An 18,932-nucleotide genomic window follows, 5' to 3' on the forward strand; every position below is an offset into this window, starting at 1 on the left:
TGCTTGTTGACAGCAGGTGTTCATCATTAATGCCCAATCATCACTTAATTAATCACTTAAGTATCTCATTAACTTTAACTCTGATTCAGAGTTATTTTAACTCTCTGTAGAGAGGGACCAATGTTATCTGAGCAGAGTTAATTTAACTCTGGGGATTTGGCTGTGTATGCATACTCATATTTAGTATTGTTATATTGCTACTGTTTATGCACTAGTCTGCATTTGGTGTGCACAAAAGGACATACATTACTGCATTGTTTCCATTACTTCCTGTACTCACCAATGTTACATTGAAAGAACAACACTTTATAAAGATAAAGATGACAGGATACTTTATTGATTTGCACCAACTCATTAACAACAATCAAACTCTTTTAATCACCATTTCTAATTTCTAGTCACCATTTTTAATGTTTTGAGCCATTCATTAAATAAAGGCTTTTTAACTTTTTTTCCACATATTTCGAGTGCCTTGGAGTTCCTAATTTAATTAATTAGATTCGTTTAATTAAAGCTTACAACATGGACACACATATATATATGTATATGTATTAGTTTATATATATATTTAGCAGATATACATAATGCAAGTACATAATGCAAGTGATAGCAATAGATAAGCTAAATAAAAATGGAAAAGCTGGAATACTACTGATAAAACGTGCAGCAATTTTAGGAGAAGTGTGATATCATAATGCAGGATGGCTGAAACTATATTATGCCATTTTTTTGCATGTTTCCCGCTCAAGTTTAATTGGCACCCAATAAAACACCCCAACAAACAATCTGGATCTGTCACATACGGCAGTTTAGCTGGATCAGACAACATCAGCATGAGCACAGGAGCAGAGCTCAGTATCCGGCAGGATAACCGTATTTCCTCTCGTCAGATTCAGCACAGAGTGTGTCTCCCTCTCGGACAATCGCCTGGATCACTGACATTTCAGATGTGTTATTTATTTTATGACCCTTCTGCTCCAAGCCTTTAATTACTCCCTGAATTCAATAAACACACAGAGAAAATAAGAATATTTCTCACTTTTCTGACTTTGTGAATCTTATTGAGATGACAAACTGACAAACAAGAGTAAGAATCCTACCTCATCAAAGTCCTTTTCTACAACTGTCTTATTTCCCCTGATCTGAACTCTGGGTTCTTTAACAGCTTTATGCAAGTCATAGCCAAAGAACAAGTAATTCATGATCACCTGAGAGGAGAGAGACGGGAGATGGGAAAAGGTTTTAGATAAAAGAAAAATAGATTTAAAAATCACACAAACTTTTTGTTCATTTATTAAACACAGAATAAACAAATGTTTGTCATGTCTTAAATGATCATTACGAATAATCAAATGTCATATTGCTCTCTGTTCTGTGCCGTAGACATATTATGTAACGTATATGTAAACTCTTGTCAATGTTTTTTGTTACCTGAGCAGTTGCAGTGGTGATGTTTGTCCCACCTTCACCTCCAACCACCATTTTGACCTTTTTATGTTGGTCAAATATTATTGTGGGACACATTGATGAAAGTGGCCTTTTACCTTGTCAAAACAATTTATATTTTACATGTGAACATGTTTATTTATATACAGTAGGTACAATACAATATTACTTAATTTATAGTGAGTGTATGTAACACAAGGAATGGCAGTTTTATTTATTTATTTATTTTACCTGGTTCAATTAAGTTGTTTTTGTTAACTCCATTATTAGAAAAACTGAAATCGTCCATTACGTCATTAAATATGATGCCTGTTGAGTTTGACATCACCCCAGAACCAAAACTGTGAGAACACAACAAAGATCCAGACAACAATATAACCAAGAACAGCACAGAGTTTCGTAAAAATAGACACCAAAAGAACATTAACCTTTTGTTTTTAAAATCATATGAGTGTTCTTAATATATAATAAAATTAATCAAAATGACTATAATTAAATTAATTTAAATTTAATTAAATTAACTAAAAAAAGTGTGGGTATTTTACTCATTTGGGTAAATCGTCACCATAATAAATATTGCTCAAGGCTGTGTCCCACAGATGAAACAACTTGATTTTTTTGGCGATGTCAAAAATATATACTTAATATATAAACACAGTGTTCAGTCTCTGATCATATTTTATTAGTCATTTCATTTTAGTTGAATCCCAGAAAGAAATGCTTAAGGACAAGTTATTGTCTATTTTCTGTGTAACAAAGATGAGAACCGGTTGCACTGGCTCTGATAATCAAACATGTACTGAAGGAAGTTGACATACTGTACAGTGACAACTCCCAACGTGTTTAATATTATCAGAGCCATGTTGGACTAGAGATCAGTTGATGAATACATTAATGCTCTCCTGCTGAGAGACTGTCAGTTGTGTTCAGTTTGAGTTTGTTTTCTCAGGTTCATTATTAGTACTGTATGGTTATGTATTTGTATATGTATTTGATTCATCATTCTGTTCAGCTGTGTTTGATTAATTACCTCTGTTTGTCTCTTGTATTTAAGGCCACATCCACACGAAGCCAGAGCTTTCCCTATCCGATGTTTTTTTTTGCCTCGTTCTAAAAAAGAATTCCGTAAACACGGCGTCGTCTCAAGAAATATCTGCGTACACACGAAACCACTGAAACCGACTCAAAACAATGTAGTATACATCCCAGACCAGTATGTGGCGCTGTAATTCTGCCATAGAGATACTATACAAACGGAGAAGAAGACTTTGAGCATGCGCAAAACTTAATGTGGTCAAATTTATGTCTCCCGATATAGGCTATTGCGCATCTTATGATTACTCATGCTGTTCACTTTCATAAATCAACATAGATGAAATTTAAAAAATAATATATTATTTAAACATAAATATGAAACTAAATACATTTTCTTTAATGGCTACAACAGGCCTACTGAGAAATGTAATGTCGGAGTGGAATTTGAGCGAGCGCCGTTGTGCCGGTGAGCATGGGGGGCAGGGGTGCGTTTTTTGAACAGCCTAATAATCAAATAATTCCCAGCGATCGTCGAATATTATTTTTGCTTGAAATGCCCATCCCTACAAAATACGAAATGTATTAATCAGACAACATACCAGCACATAGCATAAGAAAAATATAAATAAAAAAAATAAATAAAAATACATTCAAGTAAATAATAAATAAAGGAATAAAAGAGGCTCAGCAGCTTCTGCAGCATTATATTATATTATTATACAAGCATTAGTCGGCAGGTGTTGTTGCTGTTACTTGACTAAGCAGTGTCTGACTAGTCGACACGTGGGGTGATGACATCATCGTTTCACAAAATATACGGATTGGCTGTACACACGAAAACGCAAGCGTGTCGTTTTTCAGATTTATCCACTCTGAGACCCGGTTTCAAAAAATAGCGGTTTCAGTCTCTCAAAACGCCGGATACGTCTGGACGAAACGCCAATACGACACAAAATTTGTACGTATACAGCTAAACGCATCTCCGTGTGGACAGGGCCTAAGTTACTGTGTTTCTGTTCTTAGTTGTCTGGTCTCATCAATGTGTAACGGTTGTTGCTTTGCCGGCCTTCATCTTTGTGTGGATTATTAAGATACTTTTGACTTTTATCTTCGTCATGTATGGTATACAACCAGTTCGTGACAGAGACATGGCCACTCCCTCCGACTCGCACATGATTAACTATGCTATTAATTCTTACAACTAAAGTTTAAATTAAACAAATCGAACAAATTGTTTAGTGAGAAGTCTGCTGTCTGAAGCCACAGTTTTGGACCTAAATATTGTAATTATAAGAAATATGATGTTTTAGAAACTGAAACTGGGTGTGTCAGATCAAGTTCAGGGGTCAGTTGCATAAACAATGCCATATTGTTAAGACTGTGTCTTATTAAGAACTAGTATGACCAACCAGCAGTCAGCCAAAGGGTAGTTAGTCTTACTTTTCAGTCTCAAATGAGACCAATCTACATTTTTATGTAGCTAAAGCTATGATCAGTCTTAAAGAAAAAAAATAAAATTGGTGAATAACTTCTAAAACTAGTCTGAACAGATTATGCAATTGGCCCCAGGATTATGAAACACTAATCTCTTTGTCTCTTTATATTTCTCTTACTAGTCGTTGATACTGCTGGTGACTGCCACTGCATTCCCATATTCATCGATGATTGACAGGTGAGATGTCCCAGAGTCAACATCCCCATTAGAGCCATGGTAGATGTCTTGTTTAATGCTATCATTAATCTTTTTCATGATGTCGGATGCAAATTTGACTGAGGTCATATCTTTGACTTTCTGTAAAACAACCTGTGACAAAATTCATAAATATAGGAACAGTGAAAGGCTCTGAGAAAATAATGTCTGCTATAACATAATATGCAAGTTCACTCAAAACGGAAAATTCAGTCATTGTTTATTAAACATGACAATCATGATTCAATCACATCAGTTTGATGTCACCACTGCGTGTGTCTTTAGATCTTGGCCCTGTCCCAAATGACACACTCCGGACTTGTGATGCGCACATTTGTCTGGTTAGGACAATTCTCATTCACGGTTCATGATCTACCCGCTTTTATCCGTACATCCCTGACAATATTCGAAAGACAGCTCATTTGTGAGTACTTAACCTCATCATCATAAAAAAAACCTATGCTTTCACTTTCCTCTAGAGACAATTTAGACACATTTAAATGATAAGGTAAAAAATAAAACATTAACATTTACCCCTGAAAAGACCAGTAATTCCTACATAACCCACAGCTGACCTAAGCATCAGCTACAGAATATATTTAACAGTTGAACTCACCTGAGTGATTTTCTCATCACGTGGGTCTCCCAGTTTATTCTTTTCAACATCAGCAAAGTGGAACGCCTCTATCATACGATGATATTCTTTGATAGTCTTGTTCTTTGTGGACACACTGCTGTTTGTGAAGTTGTAACCTAATATGAAATGTTTAATAATTATTTAAAACGTATCCTAATAATAATTTTCCATTCTCGTTTTCACTTTCTGAATGCACTCTGAGCACTCATAAAATCTGTACAATTCATGTACAGAAACACAAAAAAATTACCATTGTTGTTATTGGCGAACCATCGCACTCTCTCTTCAGTACATATTTCATAAACTTAACTGATATTTAAATTGACTACGCTTTCTTCACACAATATTAATATTCAACTCAAGGAAACATGGTTAATGTACTGATTTGATTAGCAACAACAATGCACTTGGTCTCTTTCACAGCAGACAGATGTGAGCACAAGAGCACACCTTCTTAATGTACAGATGTATGTTAAGAACCGTGTACCGGCTTTGCATAACACTGCTTGGCCTTGAATGAGCTAAACACAGCCCAGCGTACTCCGGATAAATTATTAACCTTTTAATTAATTCATTCATTCATTCATTTAATTAATTAATTGTGACAAAAAATCACTGTATGTGGAATTTGGGACGCAAAGAGCGCTCCCTTTTTAATCACTAAAAAGCTGTCATCTTATTTCATCGTTATCTCACAAAGTTTTGTTATAATAATAAATGAAGCATTATTTATTAAAATGGAGAATTATTTGCAGTAATTGGAGAGTGCTGGCCTTAGCACTCTCAACCTGTAATCCACATACAGACATACACTCACTGACCTTCCAGTATATTGAGAATCAGAGCGAGCACAGGTCCACCGAAAGGAGCAGTAGGAGCATAAAACGTGTAGTTTCTCAAAGTAAAGTTGAATGCATGTTCGTTCAGTACTGCCTTATAACCCGTTAGGTCATCACGTGTTATAATCCCTCCTGTGATATAAGACAAAAAAACACTCAGAAAGAATTGCATACTTTGATCAAATTAGGTCAGCAGATCCTCATACATTTTTAAGAATGAAATAACCTGCATCCTGTATATCTTTCAATATAGCATCAGTCAATGACCCATCGTAAAAAGCTTCTGCTCCTTCTTTTGATATTGTCTCGTAGGTGCGAGCAAGTTTGGAAAGATTTCTAGTATCATTTTCCACACAACCGCAAAACATTTCACTAGAACAAAGAGAGACAAAAGCAGAAGCAAGACGTTATGTAAGTGAAAAGGCTGAGGCTTTAGGGCCCCCGGTGTAAATAGAGACATACAGCACGGTATTGTAATACAGTGTTGACCATTATAGGCAAGGCAATATTCTGATCATATTTTTGCATCTTTTTTTCCTAAAACTGTTGTTTTGTGACCCAGATGGCCCAATGAGTATTTCTTCAATGGTTACACTATTGGCCATGTCTATTGTATTGTATCCTTCTTATGGGCATTTAATACATTTGTTAACTTTTCAGTGTGAGTTCAGTCTGTATTTTGGCCAATTTTACCTGCACATTTTTTTCTGCTTTATAATAATGTATATCTGAATATAAGGCATTTTTCTCTTCAAGTCCTCGTTAACAATCATATATCTCTTATAAGTGATTATATACAAAATGAGCAGTGGTTATTAAGATTTATGTGGTTTGGAATTGTTAAGATGTAATTGAAATAAAATATGATCAGACATTTAACTTATAGTTATACACACACTGTCAGATCTGCCTTGTGGCCAAAACAGCTGACACTGAGAAAGTGTGTTTTTAACTTTTTTTAAATAGCCTAGTTTTTCGCTAGTTCACAAATGATTTATTCTTACCACAATGCTGCATTATTCTTAATTTTGCCCTCATTATTTTGAATGGCTTTGGCCAAGGCCTTGCCAATCCGAATACCATCCTTTGCCAGGTTTATACTGGGCTCAAACAGCTCCTTCCATGGCAGTCTCCCGTGCCTTTGGTGTGCCATCTCATAACCACGCAGTTCTCCTGGTACAGCAATACATAATCCTGCCATTCATATAAAACACAGAGGAGTAGAAGTCATTCGATGGCCTAACTGGCAGGAAATCACAAGAACGATTTAATGTACTGTTTTAATGATAACTACAGTAACATGCTAACTGAATCTTGTAAGTGTAAAATCATCATAATCGCTAGATTTTGAGAGATGTTCTTCATTGTTGGCTTACCTTTACTTGCCTTTGTGCATTCTTGCTTATTCCCAAACATATTCTGTGAAGCTTTCATTGGAGCAGTTTCTCTGGCATTAATCGTCTCCACATTTCCTGAGAGGAAAACATGACATAACGGTGACATGTTAGAGGCTTTATAGTCATGGACTGTAAAAATGAATACATACAATGTTAGTCTTTACCAGGTTTTTTTTTACAGTAAAATACTGGGAACACTGTTGCCAGTAATTTACTATTAATTGTACAGTTCTTTACTGTAATCTACAGTATGTTGCTGTAAAAATGCACTAAATTAAAACTTGAGTTAAAACGAATTTCACTTGCAGAAACCGACTGCCTTAAATTAACCAACTGTCATTTAAATGTATGAACTCGAATTTATAATGCGTTAAAAACAAGAGAAAAGTATTATTTTAAACTTTCTGTTAAGACCACTAAAAATCGTTTGTACATCAAAATAAATAAGATTTCAACTGGACGAGCAACTACATAGTGACCACCTGTTAAATAAAGCAACATGCAGAATATCAACAATGTTTCTTCTTCTTCTTCTTCTTCTTCTTCTTCTGGTTATTGGCGGATCATATCTTTACGATATATACCGCCACCTACTGGACTACTACACAGGAGTGTGTAAAAAGGACGTTGGTAAATGACACCTTAAATCATAAAATCATAAAATAATAGCAAAACTACCCCCCACCCCTCCTCAAAAAAAAAAAAAAAAAAAAAAAAAAAAACTCCTAAATTCTTCTACTTAAATCAGTATCAGTATATAATTAAATATTTGCTTCTTTGTTCCTGCATTCCTTGCTCCTGTAAAATATTATGAATGTCATTTTCTGTATCAGATTCTTTCCATTTCTGTCTGAGTTGGTTAAATTTCTTACATCTAAATAAAACATGGGTGACATCCTCCAAGACTTTACATTCAGAGCATAAGCCATTACTTTTACCTATTAAGGATAAGGTGGAATTAAGACCTGTGTGGCCCAACCTCAAACTAGTTATCATACCTTCTTCATGCCTTTTAAGACCCAATGAAGTGATTCTTTTCCCTCCATCAATGTTTCTAGATCTTCTGCTGGACTGAAGCACAGGCTCTACTCTTCAGCACAATGGTGAACCAAAAAAATACATTTTACAGTAAACTACTGTAAACCTGTTTTATAACTTACAGTTTATCACTGTTAAAATACTTTTCGTGGGTGTGTCTTTTTATCTTACACTGTTAACCCTTTCAACCCCACAGGAAAATCCACACTACAAAGAGTAAAAGTAACATTGACGCAGTGTTGCAGTGAGATAATTAAGTGAATATGTAAGTGATTGTTGAGCATTAGTGATGAACACCTGCTGTTAACAAGCAGAATCACTGAAGGAAAGAGGAACACAAGAACAGAAAATAGAGAAACACAAGAACTACAACTGACTTCCAGCCATTACAAATTATTACACATATTATTAACCAGTATGACTTTATTTCTGTCATCCATCTACAGAAGTAGTTATTGAGATGTTTAATTGAAAAGGTTTGATTTGAAGTTACCATTAGCCTATAGATCAGTGTTTGCTTTAGTTGGGTTGCTGATGTTAGAACATTAATGTTTCTCTTGCTGCTTGAGGTGAGTTTTTACAAGTCACACTTGTGCATACACTCAGTTTGTGAATGATTGTGGTAATATTTATCATGATGACAAACTCAATTCTCACTCAAAAGTGTTACTCATATAAGAAACGACAGCAAGAAATTAAAATGACTAATATTTTTTCTAACACATGCATAACCAATAATAACAGACCTACACTTCTCTGTAATGTTGGTTATATTTGATTTTAGTATTATTCATGCAGTCATTTTGATCAAAAATTAGAGAGTCTGTCCACATATGCAAAATTATTTGATCTGATTAGATTAAAGTCTGATTTGGTGGGCCTATACCAGGGGTCCTCAACTCTGGACCGGGAGATCCATTTTCCTGCAGAGTTTAGATCCAACCCTAATCAAACACCTGAACAAGCTAATCAAGCTCTTCATGATTAATACAACGTTACAGGTACACAACAAAATCCCCAGTGTTAAATCAACATTACTCAAGTACATATTGTCCCAATCTACAGAGTGTTAAAAGTGTTAAAGTTAATGAGATAATTAAGTGATTAATTTAGAGATGATTGAGCATTAGTGATGAACCTTAGATGAAATCAACTGAAGATCAAAGAAGACATTAAATCTGTGAAGATCTCAGCAGAGGATGAATTAACAACTCCACAAACAGCATTACCAGCTTCACTTATTACTAACCAGATTGATTTGATTTCTGCCATGCTTCTACAGAAGTTATTTTTGAGAATTAGCAGAGGTTTAAATGTTGATGTTTTATTGGTAAAAATATAATGCCACCCTTATAGAGATCAGTGTTTGCTTTAGTTGGGCTGTTGACCCATCACTATCTATGTATGATTTTTTTTCTGCAGCAACATATATAATGTTGTAAAGTAGTAAAATCAGAATATGATAGCATGTCATTGGAACCTGAACTTCTAGATTGTAAAGCCACTAATCAATGTTTTGTCATTAATACATTTGAGGGGATTGCATTGTCTACCCTGTGAAACTAGAGCATGGGAAACAAGTTTGGCATCAACCATTTATCGTGTGGACTTTTAAAAATGTTAAGTACATACAAGATATTATTCTGCAGTTTTTACCAGACTCACATACAGCAAAAATCAGCATACGAATCTCAAAAATGGTGACAATAAACAAAAAGTTTCATGCTGCAATGCATGCTGGGTATCACAATTTGACAAAAATCCCAGCATGCACAGCAGTATTGATAATTATTGTCACCACTGTTGAGGATTGTATGGTAAGTGAAGTGTATATTTTCAGAAGAAGAATTATATTTTTAAACACATTCACTATACATGAACCTCAGTCAATAACCAAGATAATAATTAAGTGACAATTGACCTTTGACAAATATCTCTTTATGAGATTAATTTAAAAGTATTGCAAGCATAAAAACATATTTGTATTTTGAACTTTTTTGTTCAGCAAAGCTCAAGTGTTTATTATGTAACACTATTGCAAATTCTTAAGGAAGCTTGCTTTGGATATTAAACGGGTCACGAGACCAACCAAAGCAAACATTGACCACCATAATGGTAGCATAATCTTTTGATCACTTAAACATCATCAACTCTCAACAATCAATTCCGTAGACTTGTGACAAAAATAAAGTCAGTCTGGTTAGTAATAAGTGAAGCTGGTAATGCTGTTTGTGGAGTTGTTTATTCCTCCTCTGCTGAGATATTCACAGATTTAATGTTTTCTTCATTTGATTTCAACTAAGGCTGTGGTTGAAGTCAGTTGTAGTTCTTGTGTTTCTCTTTCCTTCAGTGATTCTGCTTGTTAACATCAGGTGTTCATCACTAATGCTGAATCATCACTTAATTACTCATATAATTATCTCATTAACTTTAACACTATAGATTGGGACAATATGTACTCTGAGCAATGTTGATTTAACACAGGGGATTTTGTTGTGTACCTGTAAGTTGTATTAATCATGAAGAGCTTGATTAGCTTGTTCAGGTGTTTGATTAGGGTTGGAACTAAACTCTGCAGGAAAGTTGATCTCGTGCTCCAGAGTTGAGGACTCCTGGCCTATACTGTTCAGAAACCGTCCAAGGAAAAACTCCTGTACAGCTGCTTACTTTTTGACCGAGCATGATCTGCAGGAGACTGTTCCTGAGGCCACAAAACTTTTGAAGCTGGTCTTAACTACCATCTACTACCGCATCTGTGGAGAGGATCTTTTCTGCGTTAAAGAGCATAAAAACCTACAGCCGTAACAGAATGAAGCAGAACAGACTTTCCTCCTTGGCTCTTATTTCCATTGAAAAGGAGAGACTCATGAAATTGAGAAATACACCCAACAAAGAGGACTTTTACAACAAAGTAGTTGACATCTTTGTCCAGAGTGATAGACGCATGGACTTCGTCTACAAATAAAAGTAAGCACCCCCTTTCAAACGTAAACTATTCATTTATTTATTCTTTTTAAAACCCTTATATTGGCTTGTGTGTCTTGTTCAAAATGTTCTCTCTTCCATAACCTTTTGCCGCCGTCACCTCTGCCACATTTGTACTGTATGTCTTTCTGTGCGATTAGGGTGCATTTCGTAAGGGTTAAAATGCTGTTTTGTAGTTCTCTTTTTTTAATCCTGGTGCTCTGGTGCTGTCACGATGTTTACTGACTGTAGCCTATTCAAATCCTGGTGCGCCATCACCAGACCAATAGTGTGTGTGTGGCTGTCTGTGCGCGTTTGCACATTCTGAAGGAGTGACTAGGCTGCTTGTCGGTTCGCTGACACCGCGCCGCCTCCCTCTCTTACTGTGTCCCGCACAAAACATTTGTTTGTTGTATAAGTCAAGAAAGATGTGTCCATTAATTTGATTATTAGATTTGATTGTGCATTAGCCTCACATATGACTGACTTTGCTGTATGCAGGCAGCGATGTGATGATGTCTGATATGAACTTGGGTTGCTACATTAACTGAATGAATATATGAACATATATGCCACATTGATAGGTCACAGCCTACCCATGACAAGATTTCACCGCACGTTACTGTGGCAGTCACTGTGTTTCCTGGATTATAATTCCTCTGTGAACACAGTCCTAATGTGTATCCAAACCATAAACTACACTGTTAGACCTTACCGTTTGTTTTTACAGTAAAATACTGGCAACACTGTTGCCAGTAATTTACTGTTATTTGTACAGTTATTTACTGTAATCTACAGTATTTTACTGTAATATACAGTTTGTTACTGTAAAATGCACTAAATTAAAATTTGACTTAAAACTAATTTCACTTGCAGAAACCGACTGCCTTAAATTGACCAACTGTCATTTAAATGTGTAAAACTAAAATGTGTAATGCATTAATAATGTGAGAAAAGAGTTAAGAACTTCCATTAGAAACCATTAAAAAACTTAAAGGTAGGGTAGGTCAGAATTGTCCAAAAAAAACTTTTATTCAAATTTGTTTAAACTGTCTTTATATACCAATGCATAATTAAAATGGAAGTACTCTGAAATAGAGAGTATAAAAAACTGAGTGACTCTAGTGTATTTAATCTTCAATAAACACAGCTCATTAATTCCATTCACTCCCACCTAAAAACGGGTGCGCGACTGCGCGCACGTGGGCAGAGCCAGTAATAGCGGCGGTAGTCATGGCGACGGAGAGTGACAGTCGCGCAAGCCAATCCTGTGATTCGTCCCGAATGGAAATAATGAGCTGTGTTTAATGAAGATTAAACGGTCTAGAGTCACTCGATTTTTATACTCTTTTTATCAGAGTACTTACATTTTAATTATGCATTGATATATATAGAAAGTTTAATCAAATTTGGTAAAAAGTTTTTATATAAATCCTACCTACCCTATCTTTAAGTACATAAAAAGATTTCCACTGAACCAGCAATTACATTCTGTTAAATAAAGCAACATGCAGCGTATCATCGATGTTTCTAGATCTTCTCCTGGACTGAAGCACAGGCTCTACTCTTCAGCACAATGGTGACTCAAAAAAATAAATTTTACAGTAAACTACTGGCAACAGTGTTGCCAGTATAAACCTGTTTTATAACTTACAGTTTATTACTGTTAAAATACATTTTGTGGGTGTGTCTTTTTATCTTACACTGTTAACCCTTTCAACCCCACAGGAACATCCACACTACAAAGAGTAAAAAGTAACATTGACGCAGTGTTGCAGTGAGATAATTAAGATCATTAAGTGAATATGTAAGTGATTGTTGAGCATTAGTGATGAACACCTGCTGTTAACAAGCAGAATCACTGAAGGAAAGAGGAACACAAGAACAGAAAATAGAGAAACACAAGAACTACAACTGACTTCCAGCCATTACACATTATTATATGTATTATTAACCAGTATTGCTTTGTCTTGCTGCTTGAGCTGTGTTTTTGCAAGTCACACTTGTGCACACACACAGTTCTTGAATGATTGTGATTATATTCACTATCATGACAAAATCATTATGTGGCCTGTCCATTCACTAAGAAGTTAGTTCTCACTCATTCAGAGTTTAATTCTCAATCAAAAGTGTTAAGTTACCACCACTGTGAAACAACAGCAACAATGACTAATTTATTTGTAACACATGCATAACCAAAAATAAAAGAGCTACACTATCTTGTGGAAACACAGATATATCACAAATTAGAACATGCATCTCAACAATGGTAGGAATATATATATTTTTAATTATTATTCATGCAGCAGAGCATGCTGGGAGTTTTATACTATCCTGGTACACAGCATGCATTGCGACATGAAACTTTTGATCATCACCATTGTTGAGATTCATACGCTGATTGTTGATGTCTGTGTGTGTCAGAGTCAAGCAGGAGTTCGTACAATTTTAATGCACTACATGATTTCAAAAATTTTCGGTTGACCTGATTTGGAAATATTGCTGTATCTCATGTTGTAGATTATCAGATATATGGTATTAAACCAGAAATGCACAGCTCACATATATTAAAAACTAATAAATCATATTTGATTTGGAAATCACAAAACCAAAAACTCCTGATCATCTTCCCCTTGACTTTTCTTGCTGTAACAAATGTGCTTAAAACACTCACTGTTACAGCAGACAGATAGAGATGAATGAACAAAGTCTTTGAGTTAAGGTACAAGAGACCAACTAAAGCAAATACTGATCTCCATCATGGTGACAACAAACTTTATTATTAATAAATCCCTGTTCATTCTCAACAAGAACTTGAAATAAATAATGTTAAACTGGTTTCACACTCAGTGTGGCTGGAAGTCAGTTGTAGTTCTTGTGTTTCTCTTTTTTCTGTTCTTGTTTCTCTGTCCTTCAGTGATTCTGCTTATCAGGTGTTCATCAGTGTCTCAATTCACTCACTTCTTTTCATTCACTCTGTCAAGTGGACTATATTAGTGAACTAATGTAGGGAATAGTGAATGAGGGTATATGGTGTGATTGGGAAAACAGACTCTGAGTGTCGACTTTGAGCGCTGTTAATTCACAGTATATTCCTGTAGGTATATTCCTGTATATTACTGCTTTAATGGAAAATGGTATGATATTGTAAGAATGTGGGCTTTTTCTACAGTAAGGGCTAACAGTGTATACCCCATAATCCGAGGGAAATAATAGATTGATAGCAATGGAATACAAGCCCATTAACTAAATCTGATTAACCTACACTGTAAAAAATTGCGCTGTAAAATAACAGTAATCTACTGGCAGCTGTGGTTGCCAGCAAAGTACTGTTAATTTACAGGCCTCTACCGTTATTATACAGCTCTCCTTTTTTACAGCATGTTACTGTAAAAAATACAATGGAAGGTAACTTGTATCATTTGGGAAACCGATTGCTTCAAACAGTTCAAGTTTAAAAACGAGTATTTAAACTGATAGTATTGTGAACTTCATTTGAGTCCACTGAAAATGAATATCTCTTAATATAATACTGCAAACATCTAATGTGTAATCGTGAATGAATTAAAAACATGACATTAACTAAAATCTTTGCAGTTAGCATTTAGCGAACAGTAGCACACATGTATGTGCTAAAGTATTTAGCAACGAGATTGTCACTGCATCAGCAACTACACAGTTCCTGCGTTTAAATAAAGCAACGGGCAGCATAACATCAGTTTAACTTTGCTCATCTTTGACTGAAGAACAGGCTCTACTCTCCAGCACAATGGTGACCCACAAAACTCATTAATTAAACTAAAAGATCTCTCCTGTATCATCTTGTGCAAAACACATAAAACACTTCAGTTTAATATTTACTCTCTTTATCAGTTATTGACTTCGCAAAACTTTTTTCTATGAACTTTTACTAATATTTCAGTGAAATTAACTTATTTTGTTTAGTAAACCTGACTGTTAAATTTTACAGAATATTGCTGTTTTTCCTTGATTTTACGGTAATCTACTGGCAGCTGTGGTTGCCAGTAAAATGCTGTTTTTCAACAGTTTTATACCGTAAATTAGTTTACAGTTGATTACCGTTAAATTACACTTCACTCTGTTTTTTTTTTATTTGACACATTTAACCCTTTAAACCCCACTGCAAAATCTTCAGTTTTAAATGAACACTTGTATGTCCACACTACAGGGTGTTGGAGTAACACTGAAGCAGTGTTGAAGTTAATTATATAATTCAGTGATTAATTAACTGATGATTGAGCATTAGTGATGAACACCTGACAAGGACAGAGAAACAACAAGAAGATAAAAAAGTGAAACACAAGAACTACAACTTACTTCAGCCACAGAAGACATGAAATCTCTGAAGATCTCAGCAGAGAAGGATTAAACAACTCTAAAAAATAGCATTACCAGCTTCACTTATTATTAACCAGATTGACTTAATTCATTTTTTCATACGTCTACTGAAATTCCTATTGAGAATTAACAGAGGTTTAGAAGTTGTTTTGTTTCATTTGACATTACCATTATAGAGATCAGTGTTTGCTTTAGTTGGGCTCCTGACCCTTGACTTTAACATTAGTTTTTATTTGGCTGCTTTAACTGTGTATGTATAAAACACATTTGTTGTGGCAGAAGCAAAGCCAACAAAACTGAGATCAGGTGTTGCTGGTTATGTTTTGAATATTACGTCATCACATAATGTTTGTCTCTCTGATCTCAATCAGTTTCTAATTACTTATCAAAAATGTGTTTTTTTAACACGGTTTAATTTAATATTACTACACTGTGAAACTAACGCAAAAGACCAAGCAGTGCTATGCAATCGGTTGTGAAGGATTTTTAAACTCATAATTCATAAAAAAAATGTTGAACTATGGTTTCAGTTAGACAAACACAGACATCAAGAATCAGCCAATGAATCTCAACAATGGTGACAATCAACAAAAAAGATAACATAAAATCTTAACATCACAGAATACGCTACTAAAAGTCAATACAAAACCAACAGCAAAAATAAAAGCAAAAAGTACAAATTAAAGAAAATAACCAGACAATTCAGCTGCATAATTTATTCATGCTGCAATGCATGCTGGGAGTGGTGGCTGATTTTTTTGTACTATGCTGGTACCCAACATGCATTGCAGCATAAAACTTGATTGTCACCATTGTTGAGATTCATACTCCGATTCTTGATGTCTGTGTGTGTGTCTAGCTAATCTGAAAATTCAAAATGTTCTTAGTATAAACTTTTTAAAATCCGTCATATTTTCTAAATGCCAAATTTCAGAAAAATATAATTCTGTAAAATCACAATAACACCAAAATCAAAAATATAAAACATCAATAATATTATTAGACAACAAATGAGATCAGTGAATTGGGCCACTATATGATGATTGAGACCATTATCAAACAGCCAAAGTCATATTATACTGTATTCTTTCAGCTTTTTCGCCATAGCAAATGTATTTTTAAGACACAGCTACCGCAGCCAAAGAAAAACTAATATTTAAAAGATCAAGAGCCCAACTAAAGCAAACACTGATCACCATCATGGTAACATCAAATGAAAATAAAATGACATTAAACCTCTGCCACCTTTCAATAAGTCCTTCTGTAGATGTAAATAAAGTCAGGTTAGTAATAAGTGAATCTGGTAATGCTTTTTGTGGAGTTGTTTAATCCTCCTTGCTAAGATATTTTGCTAAGATTTTTCTGTTCCTCTTGTTCTGATAGAGGAGTGATTCTGATAGTTAACAGCAGGTGTTCCTCAGTGTCTCAATTAACTTCGAAAATTAACTGAATTAACTATGAAATTATTCACTCAGTCAAGTAGACTGTATTAGTGAACTAGGCAATAGTGAATGAGGGTATAGGGTGTGATTTTGGAACACAGCCTCTTAGTGTCGACTTTGAGCGCTGTTAATTCACAGTATATTCCTGTAGGCTAGTTTCTCGAAAACGACAAATATCACCAGAAGGCATTTTTTTTACGGTATATTACTGTTTTAATGAAAAACAGTATGTTACTGTAAAATTTGGCTGTTTTTTTACAGAATTTTTTTACAGTGTACATGGAGGTTGGCCCACACTGTTAGACCTTACCGGGTTTTTTTACAGTAAAATACTGGCAACACTGTTGCCAGTAATTTACTGTTAATTGTACAGTTCTTTACTGTAATCTACAGTATTTTACTGTAATATACAGTTTGTTACTGTAAAATGCACTAAATTAAAACTCGAGTTAAAAGTAATTTCACTTGCAGAAACCGACTGCCTTAAATTGACCAACTGTCATTTAAATGTATTAACTAATATGTGTAATGCATTAATAATGTGAGAAAAGAGTTAAGAACTTTCATTAAAAACCACTTAAGTACATAAAAAGATTTCCACTGGACCAGCAACTACACAGTCACCGTCTGTTAAATAAAGCAACATGCAGCATATCATCAATGTTTCTAGATCTTCTGCTGGACTGAAGCACAGGCTCTACTCTTCAGCACAACGGTGACCCAAAAAACTACATTTTACAGTAAACTACTGGCAACAGTGTTGCCAGTATAAACCTGTTTTATAACTTACAGTTTATTACTGTTTAAATACTTTTCGTGGGTGTGTCTTTTTATCTTACACTGTTAACCCTTTCAACCCCACAGGAAAATCCACACTACAAAGAGTAAAAAGTAACATTGACGCAGTGTTGCAGTGAGATAATGAAGTGAATATGTAAGTGATTGTTGAGCATTAGTGATGAACACCTGCTGTTAACAAGCAGAATCACTGAAGGAAAGAGGAACACAAGAACTACAACTGACTTCCAGCCATAACACATTATTACACTTATTATTAACCAGAATGACTTTATTCCTGTCATACATCTACAGAAGTAGTTATTGAGATGTTTAATTGAAACTGTTTGATTTGAAGTTACCATTATAGAGATCAGTGTTTGGTTTAGTTGGGTTGCTGATGCCAACATATATTTTTTTCTTGCTGCTTGAGTTGTGTTTTTGCAAGTCACACTTGTGCACACACACAGTTTGTGAATGATTGTGATTATATTCACTATCATGGCAAAATCATTATATTGCCTGTCCATTCACTAATAAGTTAATTCTCACTCATTCCGAGTTTAATTGTCAATCAAAAGTGTTACGTTAACACCACTGTGAAACAACAGCAACAATGACTAATTTATTTCTAACACAAGCATAACCAAAAATAACAGAGCTACACTGCTATAGAGAAACACAGAAATATCACAAATTAGAACATGTATCTCAACAATGGTGGGAATAGATATTTTTAATTATTATTCATGCAGCAGAGCATGCTGGGAGTTTTATACTATCCTGGTACCCAGCATGCATTGCGACATGATACTTTTGATCGTCACCATTGTTGAGATTCATATGCTGATAGTTGATGTCTGTGTGTGTCAGAGATAAGTACCAGTTTATACAATGTTAATGCACTATATGATTTCTAAATTTTTCAGTTGACCTGAGTACAGATATATTGCTTGATTTCATGTTATAGATTATCAGATATATGGCATTAAACCCTTAAATTCATAGCTTTTATACAAAAATGAGCATCAACTCATTAATGATTATGACATCATCACAAAGCCAAAGACTCCCGATCAACTTCTTGACTTTTTATTGCCGTAACAAATGAGCTTTATAAACTCACTATTACAACAGTCAAAGAGAGATGAATGGATGAACTTTTTTAAGTCAAGGTACAAGAGACCAACTAAAGCAAATACTGATCTCCATCATGGTGACAACAAACTTTATTATTAACTAAATCCCTGTTCATTCTCAACAAGAACTTGAAATAAATAATGTTAAACTGGTTTCACACTCAGTGTG

General features: G+C 34.8%; 1 protein-coding gene across 1 annotated transcript in view; it reads right to left on the bottom strand.

Annotated features, from left to right (window-relative positions):
- Nucleotides 1-308: 308 nt before the first annotated feature.
- LOC306999671 (glutathione hydrolase 1 proenzyme-like) overlaps nt 309-18,932 on the bottom strand; it is a 30,193-nt gene continuing 11,569 nt past the window's right edge. Inside the window, exons 5-14 of the mRNA XM_079614546.1 lie at nt 7,024-7,119; nt 6,652-6,841; nt 5,874-6,019; nt 5,630-5,779; nt 4,788-4,924; nt 4,095-4,285; nt 1,678-1,787; nt 1,432-1,544; nt 1,101-1,208; nt 309-996 (exon numbers count right to left, since the gene is read on the bottom strand). Coding sequence (XP_079470672.1) covers nt 853-996; nt 1,101-1,208; nt 1,432-1,544; nt 1,678-1,787; nt 4,095-4,285; nt 4,788-4,924; nt 5,630-5,779; nt 5,874-6,019; nt 6,652-6,841; nt 7,024-7,119 — 1,385 coding nt within the window. The 3' untranslated portion in view covers nt 309-852. The remainder of the gene's footprint in view (nt 997-1,100; nt 1,209-1,431; nt 1,545-1,677; nt 1,788-4,094; nt 4,286-4,787; nt 4,925-5,629; nt 5,780-5,873; nt 6,020-6,651; nt 6,842-7,023; nt 7,120-18,932) is intronic.

This window comes from Phoxinus phoxinus (genome assembly GCF_949152265.1).
Source record: "Phoxinus phoxinus genome assembly, chromosome: 6".
Classification (NCBI taxonomy): Eukaryota; Metazoa; Chordata; class Actinopteri; order Cypriniformes; family Leuciscidae; genus Phoxinus; species Phoxinus phoxinus.